Raw genomic sequence first — 16,720 nt, 5'->3', positions numbered from 1 at the left:
AAGAGCAGAGACATCACACTGACAACAAAGGTCCGCATAGTTAAAGCAATGGTGTTCCCCGTAGTAACATATGGCTGTGAGAGCTGGACCATAAGGAAGGCTGAGAGAAGGAAGATCAATGCTTTTGAACTGTGGTGTTGGAGGAAAATTCTGAGAGTGCCTTGGACTGCCAGAAGATCAAACCAGTCCATCCTCCAGGAAATCAAGCCAGACTGCTCACTTGAGGGAATGATATTCAAGGCAAAACTGAAATACTTTGGCCACACAATGAGAAGATGGGACACCCTGGAGAAGATGCTGATGCTAGGAAGAGTGGAGGGCAAAAGGAAGAGGGGCCGACCAAGGGCAAGGTGGATGGATGATATTCTAGAGGTGACGGACCCATCCCTGGGGGAGCTGGGGGTGTTGACGACCGACAGGAAGCTCTGGCGTGGGCTGGTCGATGAAGTCACGAAGAGTCGGAAGCGACTGAATGAATAAACAACAACAAAATAAAATCTTGCATATGCAGTATGTGGAATTTAATGAAATGATACATACGCCCAGTGGAAAGGAGTGAATGTCTTGTTTTACATTCTTCCTCACTTTTGGAAACTCAAACTATCTTTTTCCACTTCCAGATATTAATGAATGTGCGGATCACAATGGCGGATGTAAACAGATCTGTTATAACAAGGTGGGCAGCTATCGCTGCTTGTGTTATACTGGCTATGCTCTTCTGAGTGACAATAAATCATGTGAAGGTAAGATATGAAATGGATGAGAATGATATGAAATCCACCCTTGGTATTACACAAACAAGCCTGTTTTGAATCTGATACAGCCCGCCCCACCCCATCATCCCTCTTGCTCTGGTCGTTTTTTTCCTGCTTCCTCTTTCTCCTTTTCTGTTTTGATGCCAACCCATAGTTTGCCAGTTCAGACCCCATGACAAGTTATAGTTGCTGGATCTCTTGATATGTTCCACTAACAACCCTTTCTCAGAAAGCTACTGCTCAAATTCTATGGCAGTGAGTGAAAGCTACATACTGCTGGGAGACTGTTGTTCCATTATTATAGCAGAGTAGATGTCTTGGTGAAAGAAAATAGCAGCATCTTGAAGACTAACACATTTACTGTGGATATGTTGTAAGTGAATTTATGAGCAGTCAGTAAAATTATTCTAATCCAGGTAAAGCTTATAAACCACATTAACCCTGAGCTATTTGCTATTTTTATTAGCATAAATAACTCTGAAGGCTAAACTGAGTAGTTGCTGTTGCTTCTGACTTTTTCACAACTCTGGTTTAAGATTTCAATAGGAAAAGCCAAGAGTACATGCCTAGGCATGTCTGCAGCCATACCACAGAACTATCCAACCCCATAGCAAAAGGATGATCCACAAAGGATCTGCATATTATGCCAAAATGCCCCAGCCAACAGGCTCCTTCTGGCACTAAAAAGCAATATTTGGCAAAGTAGAATAGAGTTTTTCTTAGTCTTGTTATATTGTATTGTGTTAGAGCATGACCTAGAATATACGAGAAAAAGTGTGCAGTCACCTGAGAGAGAAAAATAATCCCTAGAGAGTTTACTTAGTTCAGAAATGTTCTGCTGACAGGTGGCCAATAACAATGGATGTGTTTCCTGTAATTTAAATTATAGTACTTCAGTCTGTTGAACAGAATAATAATGTTCTGCACACTGGAAGACAAACCCTTGCTTGCCCCTATTCTTTTACAGTAAACAATAAAGGAACAACAATGCTGCCTGGAAGAAGGCTGTGGAGGGGAGAGAAAGAAGCTTAAAGGAAGGAAAGAACTGTACAGTAGGCAGCAAACGCTTCCTAACCTGAAGTTATTGCTGAGAAATGTGGTGACTTCCAAACCACATTCTGCAAAGGCCCCAAGATGCACTCAACCCACCATTTTGTTTGGGGGCATTAGTCCAACTTTTGGACTAACGAAGTAGTTCACAAGACCCTTTGTGACAATTTTGTCATTGTTTCACATTGTCATGTTCCCGTTCCGATGTTTATGGTTCCTCGTAACGTTTCACATGTCATATCTGCAGTTGCGTGCCTGCCTGGCCACGCTGGTAAATTTCCTTTGTGCTGACTTGTGATCTTCTGGAATGTATGTTTGGGTTATCTCTGCTGTTCAAGGTTACTTTCTCAGGCCGATTCTAACGGTTGCTAGCATCTGGGGTGGGTGGTTGCTATGCTAGCCTGAGGGGAGGGTTTGCAACGGGAGCAAGGCTTTTTAAGTTTGTAATTGGCGCGCTTTTGCTCATTCTCAGCTTTCTTCGTACTTTGCATGCTATTCATTCAATAAATTAGTTTTCTCTAGTAACTACTGATGAGACTCCTTTTATTGGAATAGGCAATCATTACACACATTTTCTTTTAATCCTTCCTCATTCGGGCTATTTCAGCAAGCTGAGCAGACTTGGCTGGATAGTTCCAGGAAGAAAGGATTGCATCCTTGCATTACAGCAGGTGTCTGCCCTTGGTTCCATGGAATCGTCATTAGGGGTACCTGGTGATAAAATATCCCCTTGTGAGGCAGGTTATTGAAAGGGTAATGACTCAACTGTAGACATTCTTGGAGGATAGTGATTATCTGCATCCATTTCAGTTTTGAATTCTAACCTAATTATGTAACAGATCTGGCCTTGTTCACATTGATAGGTAACTCTTATTGATAGAGGAATCTGTTACTAGTTTTTAATCTCATGGTGGTTTTTTTCTCAGTCTGCTGCTTGGATCAGAAGTTTGGACTTCATTATAAAGCTGTTCTCTTATTTCTAGGCCAGATTTTGGAGCAGGAGTGGACAATCTGAGGAGGCCACATGCTGCACCCACAGTATTTGGTGAAAAAGGGACAATTTTGGGTGATGCATTTCTTTCATTTTTCCCACAACAGGGGAAAGGAGAAATGAAAGCTAAATCTGCATACTTAGAACTCCCAAGAGGCTCTGCAAATGTCCCAAGATTGCACCATCCAAATTCAGTCAGCCATAGTCTTTAAAGGATGACCTGTTCTCTGTGGTATGGCTTTCAGATTTGCATGGAGTGATACCATGGAGATGGGCACTTTTGTACAACAGCACATTTTCTATAAGTTGTGTAGTGCATGCTTCAGTGCTCACATGTTTTAGGCATTGTTTAAAAATGCATCTTTTTATGTTGACCTTCCCCAAGTCTTTTTAAATTTTGCAGTAATATTTGTTTACTGTTGTGAACTGTTTTGTTTTGTTTTACAATGAGAAGCAGTATGCAAACATTTTAATAATTAAAAAAAATATTCTCAGAATTTCCAGCTAGCATGGCTACAGTTCCAATACGTCTGGGAAATGCCTGGATGGGGGAGGGAGCTATAAACATACATTATGATTCATTTGTGGAAAAGCAGCTTACAGAGGAGATTAAAGCAGACAAGCAGTGGGAGTAGAGAAAGAGTTGAGCAGTAGAGATGTGCAGCACTATGGAAATAGTTTAGAAAAGGTTCTTCATGACATGTGGGGGCATGAACATAGTATCTGTCTGCAGCTCACTAAAGCAGCCAAGTCCTTTACTGGAATCATGCATAATATTTGCAGACAGGTGCGATGGTTGCATCCCCATTCACTCTGAATTACCTTTTCTTAATTCCAGAATGCTACCTGGGCCTACTAGGTTGCTAATCCTCCTGCTTAAGTTGCCCCTTCTCAAAATATTTTGTGAGGAGGAGAGGTAAAAAGTGACTTGATTCCCTTGCTTGTGTTGGTGTAACTTATTTGTTAGATTTACATCCTGTCTTTCCTCCAAGAGCACTGGGTGGCATACCTAGCATTCTCTGCTGTAGTTTTCCCCCACAATAATAGGTTGGGTTGAAAGAGAACAACTGACCCCAGTTTACCTAATGAGCTTCCATGGCTGAGGGCAGACTAGAACCTGGGTCTCAGCACTTTACTCTCTAGACCCTGATGAAATCCATTTAGGCACTCTGAGTTAAATTTAGTAAACTTTGTTCTCAGAAAGTAGCATTTGTGTTAAACCTGAACTATTGTGCACAATTTGGATCTTAGTATTTCTGCTGCCAATCTTCAGTTTTCTGATGTTGAGCCTTCCAAGTGTATCAAGGCAAAACATTTTGCTTCTTCGTTATCATGACTGCATATCAAAGACTGAAGATCAAATTTCTACAGTTTTTACCTCCCCTTAATCACACTGGGGAGGCAGCTGTTTTTAGACTTCTTGAAGTGAGGTGACTCTGAATCATTCTGAGAACTTTCTGGCCTTGGCTCTCAAGTGGAAGATTTTATTGGCCTGGATATTTGCTTTGTTTCCTATTATGCTTGCAAAGGGTTCTTCTTTTAATCCCTTAATTAATTAGGTTAAGAAGTGCCTGCTTCAAAATCACCTAGTTAGTTCATGACCAAGTAAGAATTAGTACTCAGATAACTCATCCTGGCCAATCATATATTTACTGCATCACATTTTTATAATAAATAGGTGAAAATAACAATATTGTGGAACAAAGAAAGAAATGACAGAAGAAAGAAGAAGTAAAGAGCATTCTCCCAATGCTGATCAATCTAAAATTGCTACTTGGAATCCCAGGGGTCTGAATACACATATGAAAGGTTATAGATCATCCCTTCTGAGTCAGATATCCTCTAGATGGTTTGGATCATCCTTACTGGGAATAGACTCAGCATATTTGGGCATATCCAGACTGGGAGATATTCTGTGTCTTTTTTGGTGCCTTTGAGTTAGTCTTGACTCCTGGCAACTGCCTGGACTAGTCCCTGCAGTTTTCTTGGCAAAATCTAAGAAGTGGTTTGGCATTGCCTCCTTCCTAGGGCTGAGAGAGAGGGACTGGCCAAGCTTACCCAGCTGGCTTTGTATCTAAGGTAGAACTAGAACCCCCAGTCTCTAGTTTCTAGTCTGGTGCATTAACCACTACACTAAACTGGCTCTCTATGCCACATTTAGTTACAATTTAAAATTTTGAAGTTTAGAGAGCTTTGGCTTATCCTCAGGGGGTGGGGGGCTGTTTTATTATGGCTGCATTTCCTGCAGTTGCTCAGTAATCAAAAACACATTTCTTCTAATCCAGTTACACTATTATTGAGAAACATATAATACTTATGGTGACATTGGATATAATTTTATTGGGAGATAGGAAATTGTGTATACTTCTGTATGAAGATGATATTGTGTGGTTGCCTGGAAATCCAAATGATTTGCAGCAAATTGTATGTTGCAGCTAAAAGCATGGAAATTAATGTATCGAAGACCAAGGTTATTGTACTTGACAAGGAACAATGGCAAATTATATATAAATGGTGAAAATAGAGCTGGTAGATTAATTTCTATATCTTGGTAGAATTTTTACCAAAGATCAGAAAAAGGAATAGAAGTTTTAAGATATGCAAAAGTGGTTAGAAAAGAAGTAGGTAGTATGGGGCATATTATGAGGAAGGAGTGTTTGTTGAAATAAGTGAAAATGCGTAGGAGTGCAAAAATGGAATGTATTAAGGGTGTGTTTCTATCCATTTTTGTTATGGAATTAAGGATTGGATGTGTCAGGAGAAACATAAAAATTGAATGCATTGGGAATGGGGTATTTAAGAAATGTGTGTGGTAAAACAGGAAAAATAGGGTCAAGTATGTGCAAGTGGAAGGAATATGGACTGAATACCAAAGTGAGTGATGAGTATGAAAAGAAGTAAAAGAAGTATGATGATGTAGTTTGGTCATAGAGTGAGAATGAACTAAAATCGGAATTCTAAAACAAATGCATGAAGGCAGAGTGAATGGTTTAAAAGGAAGGTAAAGACTGAGAAAGTCATGGTACGATAAAGTTGATGACATCCTCAGAAAGAGCATAAAGTTTAAAAAACAACAGGCAGTATATAAAGCAGTGGACAGATGTGTCACAAGCAAGGAGAATTTATAAGGATAGAAAGATACGGAGAGGTATACTGAATGATGTTGGTGTAAACCAGTGTTAGCCATATTTCTTCTCCCTTTCTTCTCTCATGCCTTTAATTTCTTTGGCTTACTCCTTTTCTATGCTCTGCATAACATTGCTTAACCTAAAAGGGAATGGGGTGGTGGGTATGTATGAATGCAGCTGTACTATTCTGCATGAAATTTGCTACGTATGGACTAGTTGCTGAAAAATAGATGGTGCCACACGCTACTATCTAGGCTGCAAGATTTGACTGTGTATCCTCCATTCATTTTATTAGATGCCTCATTTTCAGTATGCAGAAACAAATTCAGATATGCATGTAAACATCATCTACACACCTTGTTCCATTAAGGGAACTATGTACAAAAACCTCATTGTTGAATGAAAGAAGCTTTTCCTAGCCAAACAGCTGGTAATTTCCTACCTTGTGATCCTTTTTGTCTCAAAACCCTGACCCTCTTCTAACATTGCTGTCACACTTTTTCCTGTGATTCTCCCCCTCTCTGCTCCTATCCCCAGAGTTCACACTTCTATCTTTACAGCATTTACCCAGAGGTGCTGTATAACTTGCAGAATACCAGCCTTTTGTTTCTGGGAGGGCTGAAGTCATTTCCTATGTCCATTACTGTATACAGTTATAACAATAGAAAGAGAATGAGTTGCAGACCTGATATAACATGGAGGGACAGGCAGTGAGACACTGTTGACAGTCTGATTATTGTTGTTGTTGATTGCTTTTGCTGTTTGCTCTTTTTCAGATATAGATGAATGTGCTGTATCAACAGGGATCTGTGGAGAAGCTCATTGTGAAAATTTAATAAGCTCTTATGCGTGTGTTTGTGACTCTGGTTACAGTTATGATGAGGTCACAAAGACCTGCAAAGGTTAGTAGGTAGAATTAAATTCTATCATGAGAATTCTTATGCTTGATATATGCTGTTGCCTCCCCACTTTGCTGTTAATTTCCTACATACCTCTAGATTGCAACTGGGTGTTGAAAAATAAGCAGACAGTATTGAGTCAAATTTGATTTCTTGAATTAAGACTGTATCAAACATTGTGATGAATATTTTTTTAGAAGAATAACTTTTCAAAAGGTACAATAAATGTATTGTCATCCAATTTATAAAAAAAATCATCTGATGACTATAGAGCTCAATGGAGGTTTATAATCCAATTTTCTGCAAATAAAGATTTCCTTTATTTGCTTCTGGAGGCCAGCATTGAGAAAGCCCAACTATCAAATGAAGGCATTCTTAGATAGAAAATATACTACTGTGGTTATTGATTATTATACTTAATCTGCTACCACTTAGCTTTTTTAGATATTCTAGTTCAGCAATTTTAAATGAAGAGTTTATATTCTGTATTTATATTGCTTTTATTTTCTACAGTAAGCTTGTTTTTACAAAAAAAAATCAGATTACAAAATAAAAGGCATTTATGAATGAAATACTAATTTTAGATTATATAGCAATAGTAGGTCCTGTGGTTAGTGTCTAGCTGATGTCAATGTGCTGATAAGCAGCAGAACCTTAAAATTAGTTAAATGACATAATATTGCTCCCGTAATTCAGATTTGTATTGGTCAGTTCAAACAGGCTGACCAGTCTAATGAGAGTGGAATTTGAACATAGGTAACCAGACTTACAATAAAGTGGATTATATTATTGTTCTAACTTAACATCTGGAAACGTGTTCCACTTTTATAGCTTTTCTGGTTATGATTAAAAGTTCTTTCTTCAGATGTAGTATAAGGGACATAAACACCAAGAAGCTTGATTAAAGCTGCAACCCTATAATTAGTTCTCTCTTTCTTTTACTATAATTTTATTGAAAGTTTTAAAAACAAAGATTAACATAAATAGAGTAGAGTAAAGAAAATATAGGGTAAAGAAAAGAAAAAGAAAGAAATCAAAGAGAGAGCTAAAAGTGCAAGAAAGAAAGAAAGAAAAGAAAAAAACAGAAAAGAAAGAAAAAAGATACAAAGAAGTGGCTTCCGATCTTATTTACAGCTGTTAGAAGTACAATTATAAATTTACCTCTTACTCTATGGTTACATCGTGACTCTCTTCTTCCATAATCTGTCCTGTCTAATTGGCAAAACCATAAATGCAGTATAATTAACTCTTGTGGAGTAAATTAGGACTATCATATCTGGGCTGGAAAATCCAGATGAATTAGCGTTTTCTGTATCCCTTCACTGTGATGTAGTGGTGGTTTGGAATGTTGCAGCCCTGATATACTAGCAAACCCATTAAAATCAGTGGAATTACTTTGAGGGGCCATATAAAGGATTGCATGGTTAGTAGTTTAAGGTACAATTGGGTATGCTGTCATTTTTTTAATTTTCGAAATTCAATCACCTGTGATTTAATTGTTACATTTTAACGATTAAAGCTACAGTTTTATGCACTAGAGTAAGTTTTTCCATTATATGGGTCCCATCATCAAAAAAGCAGAGGTAGTTCTTGGTGCTAAATATAAACATGGTACAAAAAAGTGCCCTATTAATAACCTAAGAGTGTAAGACAGATTTTACGCAAATAGGTAGTCTAGTAAATAATTTGGACCTAAATTTGGGCCGAGTTATGGTGATGCTCCTAAGGTACTTACACTGTGATAAATGGACTAAATTTATCTAGAAAGAATAACATGTTAGATTTTTCTTAATGGTTGCTACTTCTGCTTTAAAGTACATTTAAGGCAAACACAAGAACTTAATTCTCTGCTTTTCTTTTTATTGGTGATGCATAGATGTGGATGAATGTGAACAGAACTTCTGTGAACAAACGTGTGTCAATTCACAAGGAAGTTATACTTGCCACTGCAATGGAAGAGGTGGAGTTAAGCTCTCCAGTGACATGAATACCTGTGAGGTAGTGTTGCAATCCTTTTGCTCTGCAGGCAGAAATACCCAAATGGAGCCTCAAGTTTGTGAGATAGCAGTGTATAAAGGGAAAAGTGTAACTCATTCCCTTCCCCTGAATCTGGAGAGGAATATATTAAAAGACTTAATAAAAGACTTTCTATATAATATAATGAAAACTATAATACAAAAAAAAAGAGTATTGCCTATAATGAGTAGGGAAGATGGACACTTAAAACTTCAGTTTCTCAATTCCATTAACTTAGCATGTATACCATCTTCCAATTAGCAATAGCTCACTGGGGTCTTCCACTCCGGGGTTTTCTGCCTGCTGCTACTTGACTGTTTTCACTAGAGATCCATCAAATGGTCTTACTGTATGGTCTTTCACATGAGAAAGTTGTGTTATGCCACTGAACAAAATAATAGTACACAGTTAGTCCTAGATTTACAACCACTTGTTCAGGGACTGTTCAAATTTGTGACAGCACTGAACAAGTGGTAGTTACGACCGGTCCTCGGAGTTTGCAACCCTCTTTGCCAGCTTTTGACAAGCAAAGTCAATGGGGAAGCTGGCAGGAGGTCACAAATGGCGACCACATGACATCTTTGCTTGATGACCCACAGTGATTCTCTTAACAACAGCAACCAAGACTGCCAGAACTGCCATTGCTAAGCGGTGCAATCACATGACATCTAAGTAGGGAAAAGACTCCTAGATACAGGCATTCACAGTGATGTTTTAGAGACATCATTCATAGCAAAATAGGCTGTGAAATCTACAGCCAAGTTGGATGCCCTGGTTTACTAGGCCCATTTTCCCTAGATGGTGCAAACCACTGAATGATCTAAATTCATGCATCTGTCATCATTGACCTCTATCTAAGCAGAATGTTTTGAAAAGACTTTTCTCTCTGACTCTTCCTTCCCCCAGGATATTCTGCCTTGTGTATCATTTGCTGCTGCAAAAAGTGTTAAATCTCTCTATCTTGGAAGAATTTTTAGTGGGACACCTGTCATCAGACTATCCTTTAAAAGGAAACAACCTACAAGGTGAGAATTGCTTTTTAAAAGAGATTTAAAAGAAAATCTTTTTTTCCCCTTCCAAGAATATTTGATTTGCCTTTCTTTGCAATCAAGGTGTATCGTCCTGGGCTGGAATTCTAAGCAGACTTACTAAGGAACAATTGCCTAGTGATGTTTACTTCTGAATAGTGTGGTTAAAATTGTGCTCTTATTTTATGTCACTGGAGTCCTTATACAAGCACTGGAGTTTAAGGGTTCAAATTTAGGGACCTGTTTGGAGGTTGGGGTTTTAAGGGCCGAAGTGGGTATTCCCCATTTTGATCCCCCCCCCATGTCTTGAACTCTTCCCAAATAAGGATCTTTCGGTTTTGAGGCAGGGGTTGAAGAGCAAGGGTTAAGATACCAATTGTGTCTCTTATGTATGGGCACTAATTTTGCTACTTGATGGTCTGGTGTACCCATATCATCTTATAGTATATATACAATCTGCTATGACTTTGACCCTTAAACTCTGCCTCCCCCAATGAAAAAGAGGGTATGAAAAAATTGGCTCTCTCTAGTGAGGTCACAATATCACCAGTTAATCCCCCTGTGGCTCGCATGGTGGTCAGAAAGAGAAAGTACAGCCCAGAGGCATAGAAACATTGCTCATCAATTCTATATGTCTTTAGCCATCAGCACTGATCATTTGTAGGTTCCAGGTACTTCTTTCCATCTTTTCATTAGGGCGGGATCTAAAATAAATAAATAAATATATCAGGATCTAACTATGTGAAACGAAGAAACACCAGAAGACTTCTTCACAAGTTCTTTCTGTATGCAACATACAGAGAAGGGGGAGTAGAACCATGCATCTGGCTTGGTCTGATGTTGTGTACACCATTAGCTATATCAGTGGCTTGCAACACACTGAGCATAGTTCTTAGAAAGGGAACATGAGTAGGTTACCACATGACTGGAAGCTTTAGATTGCATGGTCTGCAGTGTGTGTGCAGGCTTCCTTTCTGAAGGTTTCCTACAGCACAAGGACATTGAAGAAATGGCAGCAGATGTATGAATGTTTTGGTGGCAGAAGCAGCAGTGCAGTTCTGTTCTCCACATATGGTTAAAGTTCCTGAAAAAAATTAATACATTTTGCAGCAAGTGATAGTACAGTGTGGGGATCTGCAAACTGTGTTTGCAGGGCCAGGAAAGGTTGGGAACTCTCTCTTCCTTTCCAACTACCTCTCTTGCCTAAGCAGGCCTACAACTTCTACTAGGACATGCATCAAGCGTGTGGTTCATTTTCTTGTTTGAGGTTAATTTCTTCTTCAAAAGATGCCACAGACAGCACATGTATACTAGCTTAGGGGTCAGTGAATTCTAGGGTTGGGATCAGCTGGGGTGCAGTTTTTGGGGAAGGTAATGGTGATTGATTGAAATTTCTCATAATTTCCTGCCAGGCTTACCATCCTTAAAATATACAAATTTACATATGAAAATGACTGATGAATGTATAGGCATCTGCTACAAACCACAGGGATGAAAAAAATGACCAAAAGTACATCACAGTGCAAACCCTGGCCTTTTGTTCTTGCAGTCTGGCTTTGGACGCAGATACCTAAGTCATGGCGTTTGCCTCATGATGCCATGTTTCATTATGCCCCCACTGATTCTGTGACTGGTAGTTTTTTAATCAAATGGGTGTAGTCTGAAGCAGTATAAGTGTCTGGAAAACACTGTTTCCCTACATAACTCTTTTTTCCCTTTATCCTGATATGCTCAGACTTGTAGCTGAATTCGACTTTAGAACCTTCGATCCTGAAGGTATCCTTTTTTTTGCTGGAGGCCATCGGGACAGAACCTGGATAGTCTTGGCTTTGCGCAATGGGCGGTTGGAACTGCAACTCAAGTACAATGGAATTGGCCGGGTGACCAGCAGTGGCCCAGTCATCAACCATGGAATGTGGCAGACAGTGGGTATAGTACACGCTGCTATTCTCATGCCTTTAAGTCTCTTAAGCTAGGCAAGGTCCACTGGTTTTAGTTGAGCAGTAAAACCTATGCTGTATTGCTGGACTGTTGACTGCTTTTATTGCTATTCTAGCTTGTATTTAAAAATTATGGGGTTGGAGCTTTCATCCTGTTGCAATTTTAGTGATTATTTGTGATTTTAAATTGTACATCACTTGGGGTAATGTGTAAATACTTTTAAATAAATAATAAGATGACCCATACATTACCCATAGTTTAAAAAATAGAATTCTTTATATTTAACGAAAGATAATTTCAGTTTTTAATGTCAGGACATGTTCAGAAAGTGATTTGGAAGACTATGGTTCACCAGTTACCAGTTGGCCCAAGGGGACAGACAACACTGTACAGATGGCACTTCACTCTAGTTTAGACTGGGTTTGAGTTGTAACATAAAATGTTTTATTCTCTTGACTATTTTTGAGCCTGATAATGGCCTGGATGAGTGTGGACAAGCTGAAATTAAATTCAGATAAAATGGAAAAGTCCTTGATCAATAGGAATTCAGATTCACCCTCCTCTAGGTAAAATTGTAGAGTTGTCCAAAAGAGTTCTCCTGTGGTTGGTGGAGAACACCTGAAAGCTTCTTGGTCTCCAGCTGTTTGTGGAATTCCAGATGATAAGGAATGTGTTTGAAGCTGGTGCACTAGTCATAGTTCACAGTAATTCTTGAATCACATCTGGCAGTGGTTACCTGTGTTTTGGTATGAATCATAAAATCATGGAACTATAAGAGTCTAATGACAACAAGTGCAACAACTAGCCTTAGAATTGACAATGAAGATATTGAAGTGGTGGATAGCTTCTGCCTTTTAGGATCTACCATCAACAGTAAAGAACAAGCAGTTAAGAAAAATGCTGCAGACTAGCACTTGGTAGCCATAAAGATATTCAGATGCTATGATGTGTCTATACCTACAAAGATCAGAATTGTGCAAGCAATAGTATTCCCTGTGACACTCTGTGGAAGCAAAGTTGGACTTCGAAGAAACAGAATAGGAAGAGTGTTGATGCTTTTGAACTTTGGTGTTGGAGAATATCCCTGAGACTACCCTGGTCAGCTAAGAAAACAAACAAAGGGATCATCAAACAAATCAACCCTGAGATCTCATTCAGTTCACAAATGACGAATTATGACGAAATGTTCAAATTATCCTACTTCAGACAAATTATGAGAAGACCTAGCTCTCTGGAGAAGGCTCTAATGCTGGGAAAGGTAGAAGGAAAGAAGAGGATCATCATGAAGAAAATCTATTTATGAAGTCTCTAAGAGTCGATACCAACTTGATGGCACATAATCAGTCATCATCGATGGAATTAAATCCCCCTGCTCAGTATAGGACATGAAATTAAAGCATCCCAGATTAAAGCATCTAGTTTCTGTCTGAATCTTCCTTGGTAATTCATCCCACTATTGAACTGCTGTTACTCTTTGGAAATTTTTATAATATACAAGTGGAATTTGCCTTCTTCTAATTTGAGTTCATTATTCCCCATGCTGTACTCTTGAGAGAGAACAGGTCTTAACCATCTGTGTGACATTCTTTCAGATATTTGAAGAGTTTATTGCCCCCTCCCCCCAGTTTTTTCCAAGGCTAAAATACCTGTATCCTTCAGCCTCTCTTCATAAGTCTTGATTTCTAGTCCTCTAATTATCTTTGTTGCCCTTCTCTGAACCTGTTTAAATTTCTTTGCACAGTTCTTAAAGTGTGGCATCCAGAACTTGACACAGTATTCAAGGTGGAGTCTGATCAATGCAGAAGAGAGTGGTACAATCACTCCTCATGAAATTAAACTTGTGCTGTTGCAGCCTAAATTTCATATGCCTTCTTCGCAGCTACAGCATGCTGGCTCATAGTTAATTATGCTATCAACTGCTATTCTAAAATCCTTTTTGCAAGTACTAATCCCAAACAGGTTTCCCCTGTTCTGTACCTGTAGATTTAATTTTTCTTCCCTAGATGAATAACTTTGCATTTATATCTATTAATTTCATTGTTAGTTTCAGCCCATTTTTCCAACTACTCAAGGTCATTTTGAATTTTATATCTGTCTAATTCTAGGACATTAGCTGTTCCATCCAATTCTATATCATTTGTGAATTTGATAAGTGTTCCCTCTATCTCTTCTTTGAAATAGTTAATTAAAATATTTCAAAGGAGAGGGTCCAAAATTGATACTATTGACGCCCCACTTGAAAACTATCTCCAATTTGATAAGGAACCATTAACAAGTATTCTTTGTGTGCATTTTTGAGTGGTTATGCAGGCACGTAATTGTTGTGCCATTTAGCCCACACTTAACTGGCTTACTAATCAGCATGTCACAGGATGCTTTGCTGAAGTCAAGGATTTCTATATCTACAGCCTTCCAAGATTCTTTTAAGGAGGTTATCCAACCAAAGAAATGAGATAAGATAGTCTGGCAAGGTTTGTTCTCAACAAATCCATGTTGGCATCTGCCAATTACCACATGGTTTTCCAGATGCTTGTAGAATGGTGTTTTTATGATCTGCTCTAGAATTTTCCCAAGTTCAAATTGCAAGGTGAGAGTTGTTTGTAGTTTGCTATATTTTCTGGTTTCCCTTTTTAGAAGTTAGGAACCGCATGTGCTTTCTTCCTGTCATCTGCCACTTCAGCAGTTCCCCAGGAATTCTCTAAGACTATATACAATAGGTACACCAGCCCATCATTTAGCCTGTTTAGTGCCCAGAGATGCAAAATTCATCTTGCCCAAGGATTTAAAGTCATGCAGAATAAAGAAGTATGCCTTAACCATATTCTTGTAGTTCTCAAGATTCAACCCTTCTTCACAATTCCCTGGTAGAATACATAATGGTTGGGGAAGACTGAACCAAAACAGGAGTTGAGTAGCTTGCCCTTCCTTTCTTACCTGATAGTATTGCCTTCTTTCCTGGGCAGCTGATATACTGATTTATTTATTTTTATTTTTAAACTATTGAAAGAAGCCCTTGTTGAACAATTTTCTCCATTCCATGAAATACAAAGTTGAATTTCAAATAATCTGAACATAAACTTGGGTTCCATGCAGTGAGTGTTTATACATGATTAATATAGAGTGTAAAGGAAATAATTAAATTTTGCTTTCTTGGGAAATCCTAGGGAATATGAAGTGCTGATGAGCATATGAATTAGCCAAATGGATGCATATATAAATTGTGGCAAACGTTTATTTTAGCTGGCATGCATAAACTTGTCTGAACCCAAAATACATCAGTATGAAGTAATGACAATTTTAAAAAATTCCAAAATAGTATATTAATAAAAAAATTTATTCAAACAGTTTTATATAAACATCTATAAAAACATTTATAAAAGTTAATTCCAGACATGTCTGGAATAAATGTGTCACTGAAAGTCCAGGCTGGAGAGTTCCAGCCTGAAGTTTCCTTTGGACCACTTTCCAAGGGTGAAGTCTAGGCTGGGAGTTCCATAGTGTGCTGGGAGCTTGGCTCAAAGCCATCCATCCTGGAAGCACTTTAGCAAGTTCCTAGATCAGTGTTTCTCATCCATGGCAACTTTAAGATGTGTGGACTTCAACTCCTAGAATTCCCCAGCCAGTGTAACGGTTGAGAAATGCTGTCCTAGGAAAAGGCATGTGGGGAGACTCCCTTGAAATGGTTCAAATCCACAGGAACTGCTTTGTTGAGATAAATCAACTTGCCCCTTTGTTTCATCGAAGCAAATATATGTTACTTAATTCTGTGATACTGGCTTCACTTTTGAAGTTATAATGTTGTCTTACTGAATGAGAAAAGCAAAGTTTATGTATTTCTAAAGACAAGACTGATTCATGGCCACCAGATGACTTGAAATTAGCTCGTAGAATAATGTTGTCTCATATGGATGATTGGGTGCTTTTTCATATTTCTCTCTGGATCCCTTTGTAATTGTTTTCTGTCAGATATCCGTTGAAGAGTTGGAAAGAAGCTTGGTTATAAAAGTCAATAGGGATGCAGTTATGAAGATAGCTGTCTCAGGGGATTTGTTTACTCATGACAGAGGACTTTATCAACTAAACCTAACGGTTGGAGGAGTTCCTTTTAAGACCCATAAGCTTGTCCATTCTGTAAGTAGCATTGTTCATTGCATGCATTTTGTAATCTAATCAGCTCTACATTTAGAGCTGAGCAACTGGTGGTACAAGGGTGAGATCTATCTTGAATTCAAAGTAAAGAAAAATAACTTGCCCATGAGGAAAAAGAAAAATAATATTTTTTTTAAAAACCCTCTAAGATCACTTTTGACCATGAAAGTAAATTTGTGCAGCAGAACATATCTTTAGGAGATGTGTCAAGAGAGCAGAACTGCTCTCAAAACTATAGAATTATACTGTATATAGCTTTTCTGCTCTTCTTGTGATTCTGTGTTTTTGTTTGTTTTATATTGTCCACTCATCTATTTTTAGCTGGGAGCTTCAGGGAGGATAGTAGGTCAACATACCTTATGAGGAAGTCAGTTTACTCCTCTGCCTTCTTTAGGTTTTTTTTCCCTTTGTGCTTCCCTGCTGATTGTGTTTTGCAGCTTTTATCACAGCAAACTCTATAAAGGTTCAGTGAACTAGTTTGCTGACTTTGTGGAATCTTAACATTTTATTTTGCAGTTCCATATTTTAATGAGAAAATTCTGACTCAAAATTTATGATTCACTTCATTTCTATATTTTCATCCTCTGTGAGAATACAGAACACTTTATACAAGCCCAGTCAAAAGAATAAAATAAATATAAAACTGCAAATAAGATTAACCATTCTAAAATACAGAAGATAAATCAGTGTTCATTTTACAAAAGATGGAAAGAGGCCTAAAAGAACAGGCTCATGACAGTGATAAAATACATAATGTTCTTCA

At 38.3% G+C, this 16,720-nt stretch overlaps 1 protein-coding gene across 1 annotated transcript in view; it reads left to right on the top strand.

Annotated features, from left to right (window-relative positions):
* The window catches only part of GAS6 (growth arrest specific 6), a 46,935-nt gene that overhangs the window by 21,817 nt on the left and 8,398 nt on the right, over nt 1-16,720 (top strand). Inside the window, exons 6-11 of the mRNA XM_063304885.1 lie at nt 621-743; nt 6,701-6,826; nt 8,700-8,821; nt 9,746-9,864; nt 11,603-11,792; nt 15,775-15,939. Coding sequence (XP_063160955.1) covers nt 621-743; nt 6,701-6,826; nt 8,700-8,821; nt 9,746-9,864; nt 11,603-11,792; nt 15,775-15,939 — 845 coding nt within the window. The remainder of the gene's footprint in view (nt 1-620; nt 744-6,700; nt 6,827-8,699; nt 8,822-9,745; nt 9,865-11,602; nt 11,793-15,774; nt 15,940-16,720) is intronic.

Source organism: Candoia aspera, chromosome 5 (genome assembly GCF_035149785.1).
Source record: "Candoia aspera isolate rCanAsp1 chromosome 5, rCanAsp1.hap2, whole genome shotgun sequence".
Classification (NCBI taxonomy): domain Eukaryota; kingdom Metazoa; phylum Chordata; class Lepidosauria; order Squamata; family Boidae; genus Candoia; species Candoia aspera.
Note: the sequence above shows the minus strand (reverse complement) of the source record. Positions and strands in the feature narration are given on the sequence as shown.